General features: G+C 38.5%; 1 protein-coding gene across 2 annotated transcripts in view; it reads right to left on the bottom strand.

Moving 5' to 3' along the window:
• Nucleotides 1-6,000, bottom strand: part of LOC110456287 (protein Wnt-2b-A-like) — a 45,321-nt gene that overhangs the window by 21,680 nt on the left and 17,641 nt on the right. Inside the window, exon 1 of one of the 2 annotated variants that reach the window (XM_021506929.1) lies at nucleotides 3,833-4,429. The exons of the other annotated variant lie outside the window; for it this stretch is intronic. Within the exon in view, the coding sequence (XP_021362604.1) occupies nucleotides 3,833-3,945 (113 nt within the window). The 5' untranslated portion in view covers nucleotides 3,946-4,429. Of the gene's footprint in view, nucleotides 1-3,832; nucleotides 4,430-6,000 lie in introns of those variants that run through there. 2 annotated transcript variants of the gene reach the window in all.

Consider the following 6,000-nt stretch of genomic DNA (forward strand, 5'->3'; position numbering starts at 1 on the left):
TTTTTCAATCCCAATGTATGCTATCAGTTCATTAGTTGTTACCGACTAAATACAATAGCGAGTGTTTTAATGAATAGCATTGTTAATATTCCTATATGTTCCAGTATACCCACCTGTAGTTGTATTTGTGCATGAATTGTACAGGATTAAAGCTCGAAGTGCCGCATAGCGCAGTACGTATTGCGCCAGTCGATATGGTCTCCAGTTCGATTCCCACAGATGGCGGAATGGCGTTTAGGAGCAAAATATTACCTGGGCTGGGAATTACTGTTCATTGTTGTAGAATCAATATTATGAAGAAGCTGTTAGAAACTCGGGCTCATAACAAGCAGAACACGCATACAACCTCAACGCACTTACACATGTACACCCCAACACACATTGGAGATACGGAAAGAGATCACGAGGTACGAAACGCTTGCCTTCCCTAAGAGTAAATTCATTGGACAGGGTGCTATACAAATGTATCACTATTACAAATCAATCTGTGTTACAACGTTCCCCTATTCTTATCACTTTAACACACAGCCTTCTCTTCGCAACCATCCTTAAAACATTAAACATGATATTCATGACTTTTTGACTTGGGTTGCACGAAATGGGCATAGCTAAGATTTCTTCCGTAACTTAAATTCCACTTACGGAAAGATTAACTGAAGTTGATAAAAGTTCATTCCCTAAACGAAAAGTATTGCTGTCGTTAACTTAAAGTTTCCCATTGGTTAAAAGGGATTGTTAAAGTTAAATTAAAACCCAATAGGAAAGTCCTTACTAAAGTTAACTTCAGTTGTCCATACTGCTGACGTAATCTTTACTGATTTCATAATGGAGAAACCACGGCTGAAGTTAACTTTAATTCCCCACAGACAAAGCATTGTTAGTCCTAAATGAAGATAATGAACGTTCGTGATAATGGAACCTGTAATAATTATGATCTCGAAATAAGATACTTACTATTCGATATTGACGAGCCGATTCGACACCACTATCATGGTGAGTATTTGAGCCATGCCTCTGACGTTGTGTTAATAATGTGATACAGAGAACAGTGTGTGCTTGAGACCAACAGGATCTTCTATAACGCTATGATAGACCACATGTGGTTCTGACGGGCTATCAACAGAATGTGGTCAATGCTCTATAACGGATGTTGACCGTGTTCTAGCCACTATTTAAATCACGAATGTTGGCCGGTCAGATAGACACTATCTAAGGCAGGATTGTTGTCCGGTCAGATAGACACTATCTAAATCACGGATGTTGACCGGTGAGATAGACACTATTTAAGGCACGGATGTTGACCGGTCAGATAGACACTATCTAAGGCACGATTGTTATCCGGTCAGACAGACACTATCTAAGGCACGGATGTTGTCCGGTCAGACAGACACTATCTAAGGCACGGATGTTGTCCGGTCAGACAGACACTATCTAAGGCACGATTGTTGTCCGGTCAGACAGACACTATCTAAGGCACGGATGTTGACCGGTCAGATAGACACTATTCAAGGCACGGATGTTAACCGGCAGATAGACACTATTTAAGGCACAGATAGATGTTGACCGGTCAGACAGACACTATCTAAGGCACGATTGTTGTCCGGTCAGACAGATACTATCTAAGGCACGATTGTTGTCCGGTCAGACAGATACTATCTAAGGCACGATTGTTGTCCGGTCAGACAGACACTAACTAAGGCACGATTGTTGTCCGGTCAGACAGACCCTATATAAGGCACGATTGTTGTCCGGTCAGACAGACACTATCTAAGGCACGGATGTTGACCGGTCAGATAGACACTATCTAAACCACGAATGTTGACCGGTCAGCTAGACACTATTTAAGGCACGGATGTTGACCGGTCAGCTAGACACTTTTTAAGGCACGGATGTTGACCGGTCAGATAGACACTTTCAGATGCACATCTCATCAGTCTGTCTCCGAAGTTTACTTAATAGCGTTGCAACATTTCCGGAACGAAATTCATTGCCTACGAATACGTCTAACAGAACTAAAGATATAATAAAACAGACGGAGCCACAGTTTTAATAATGCCACAGTAATCTACATGCGGAACACTTTATGTCGTTATACCGAACACCCCACCCCTCCGTACTGGTACACGTCGTATCAAATGCAATTCACGTGCTCATCTCTTTTGTGATAAACATGTCAACTACATATATTGTTATACAATTAATTATTGAGAAATTAAACTTTAGTTAATGTGTAATATCAACATGAAATTATAATATTTTGTGTAATTTATTGCTGTTATTGCTGAATATGATACTTGATAGTATTATTTGAGAACGATAACGCTTTGTTCCTATAATGTATCTGAACCACTATCACTGTAGTGTAAAATAGTACCGATATCCTATCGAAAATATAAATGTAGATAAATCGAAGAATGAAAGCAGCTTCCGATAACATTCTACTTCTTTTGATACTATCCAATATCTTGAAAGAGTGGAACGGCATGACTACATCTATTGTTAGAGCACGTACCAAACAATTTATATAAAATACACGCATTTCACGCGCGTGCCTCTAAACCTGGTAATACAGGTTATATATACATGCACTGGATGGTAAACGCAAATAGTTTACGTTTTTCATCAAATCTGTTTAGTTCATCAAGATAGTTGTCATAATTGCTGTGTATGTGCAGATAGACAAAATACATTCATCGGGTCGATAGCAAAGATAAGAGATGTTCTTACCGATATATTTATCTCCACCCAAACCTACAGCAACGTCACATGTACAAAACACAAACAGAAAATGACATCCACTTTAATCTTAAGCAGAAACATAGTTTTATTTAGATGCACGTTCACCGAATTTTTCGCCGTGGTTAAAAGTGTGCATGTTGCACGCGCTGTGGTTGCCCGCCGATACGACGTCCGTTGTTCTAACATGTCCGACGGCCCTAATGGTTAATGACACGCTATTTAGTATTTATACTTTTAAAACGTCACTCCCTATTTCATCACGTTATTCACTTTAAAAAAAAATTCTATTCAATACAGTTTCCCAAATGGCGGCACATTTTCTGCTGATATTGCAGCGTGAAATTTGGACAAGTATCTTAATTCTGTACATATTGTAATTAGGGATTCGTGGCGTTGTTAATTAGCTCTCTTTATATGAAATATGTATTGTCGTACGAAATATCCAGTTGTTCAACGCCGTAAGTTCGATAAAATAATGAATGTTTTCGGTCCCTCTGTTTTCGGGTTAAAACTATATGTTGTTTTAGTCGGGTATACTGATGTTGAAGTTAAATATAGGACAATATAGTTTAGACGACAGTTTTACGTTTTCAAAAAACTATCTGCTATCCTTAAACAAAGACCACCTCACGTTTGTTTCAAAATGAAAAGTCTTTTCCTAAATTTCGATGAAATATTCCGACAATTTTCTCTTTACCCCAGACCCTAGAGTAGCGGACACGTATTTAGTTAGTTCTTGTTTTCTTTCTTCAGTTCAATGTACACTTTTTATTTTTTTCTCAAAATAAGTACGAGTACATGTATATTACGAAGTTATAAATAGTGTACAATGCGTAGCGTGTGTCAAATATATACAATATCGAGTTCGAGTTAGCGGGGTTTTACTGTATATCTGTATACCTTTCACAGACATACGTTGACATGACACGTTTGTTCTTTATATACAGATGTCCTATATGGACAGGTGTGTTTCATAGACACATACAAAATATGTATTTTGAAGAGGTGATCATTCACAGACATTTAAACCCTGATGAAAACACGTGTCCGGTATAGACAGGGGTCACATTACGACTCTAGTAGAGAGACTTACCACCACGTGGCATGAGTCTGTGCTACAGTAAAGAGCACAAGGACACACAGACAGACGATCCGTGGGACTCCCATACCGTACAATCCATTGGTTCCTGGGTATCCTGGAATCATCGGCGGAAACACTTTTATCCAAAGTCACAATCCGGGATAAACTTGATAAAACGCAGAAATGCACCAGGTAATAGCACTATAAACTCCAGTAAAAATGGTTAAAGCACAGTATGAAAAAAATCTTTGTATATTTTCTATTAATTTCTAATTGTTAGCACCTATATGATTTATAATAAATGTAATGTAAGTTTACATAAATAGCTCCCGGTCCTGTTACATCGTTATCCTTTCTCATGTATCACACATGTAAAATAGATCCGAACCCTCGCCATCCTAGAATTTTGGTACCAGTCCATCCTGAGCACTAATCCAGTCACTAGTAAACATAGTTCTTACTTTATTTAACGTAAACCATCATTTCAGTTTTTGAGAAAATGAGGTGGCATTTCTACTGCTAGCTTTACGTATTAAGACAGATTTAACCAATGACATGGGTCATAAGGGCGGGTCTTGGCATGGCTAACAGGCTGCCAATCTCGACGAGTCTTTCTCTCCCGATTGAAAATGTGCTATATGCTGAAACAACATTGGCCAGTAATTGTATAGAGGGGCTCCGAACAATGTGCGGGCCTACCCCCGCTATAGGTCGACACTAGGTTCTCGGGCTATTGTAATTGGCCTCATATATTTGTATTGTTACAGAATACAGGAGACTTATAGGATCAACAATACCGTTTAATCTCTAAATAAAATCGTGCCCTTCTTTAGAAGTTCACACTTGATCCGAAATATAGAGAATGTGTCTGCTGTTATTTCCGTTTTATCAACTTTTTTTTCTCTCACAAAAGCAATGTTCCTTTTGATTATTCTTAATTTTAAGTTTCCTACTTACTTTCTTGTGTTTAAAAACTGTTTCTTTGATATATTTTGACTGGCTTAGAAACACGTGCTGTGTTTAAACGGACACTCGGCACTGTAATGTTAAACAATACACAGAGCGAGCTATTTAACACATTACACTCAATTTACACCATATACACCACCATACACGGGGGATGATTCGCTTCTGTTACCTACTTACAGCGTTCAACAACTCAATTTTTAGTTTCTTTAAAACGACCACAGTATGGGTTAAATAGTCATATGGAAAATCCATTCAGGCCCGTATTTTGTCTGGATAATCAGTTTAATATGCCATATATTGAGTCATTTTTATGGAATTAAATTTTGGCGATTTGGACCAGCGGATTCACATTCAGAACCCCAAAATTTTAATAAAACAAATATAGTGGCAATTTTAGTCTTCGCCTACAATATAGTCTACATTCATAGGAACTATTTGATTAGCAGTAATGTCCATTTTATCAGATATTTTACTTTCAATAAAGAAGGTCTTCGAAACTCTTTACTTCAATATTGATTCGGGGGAAAATGCTTATCTGTCCAGCGATATCATTGTTAGAGTTTACACTTTGGCTATTCCTTTTTACGACAACGAACCCCGAAAATGAATACTGAAGTCTGAATGTAATTAAACCTGATTTCAAATTAAGATAATTAAGATAAAGTTTTTAAGTTATATTTGCATGAAAAATACGAAATCAATATTGTTAAAATATAAGAAAGATAGTATTCATAAAAAAGGTAGGGGATGCCCTGCTCCCGACAATACTAGGAGAAAGCCTCGTTTTACAAGAGCAATGGATAGCCGTGTAATATACCAACTCTGCCAGCTCAGTGCTAACACCAGTACACACACCGAGAACCACATGATTCATGTATACATTCGAAGGTGCATCTCTAATATTTTAATTACCGAGGTGATAAGCTACTGCGCGACGACTGGGTTTATACGCGTGCTCCTTTTTCGCGTGGTGTGTCTATTTTTAAGATTAAGTCAGTTTCAGAAAAGATTCATTGAGATTCTGCGCAATAAATGTCAGAGATTATTTTCCCGCCAAGAGCTGCCGTGACAGACACTCCGCTATTAAGTACAACGAAGGTGTAAAGCACCTGAAGGTGGCCCCTCCTCCCCCTCCCTACCTCTAGTCCCCCTCCTCCCCTCCCTACCTCTAGTCCCACTCCTCCCCTTCCCTACCTCTAGTCCCACTCCCA

Source organism: Mizuhopecten yessoensis, unplaced genomic scaffold, assembly GCF_002113885.1.
Source record: "Mizuhopecten yessoensis strain PY_sf001 unplaced genomic scaffold, ASM211388v2 scaffold1011, whole genome shotgun sequence".
Classification (NCBI taxonomy): domain Eukaryota; kingdom Metazoa; phylum Mollusca; class Bivalvia; order Pectinida; family Pectinidae; genus Mizuhopecten; species Mizuhopecten yessoensis.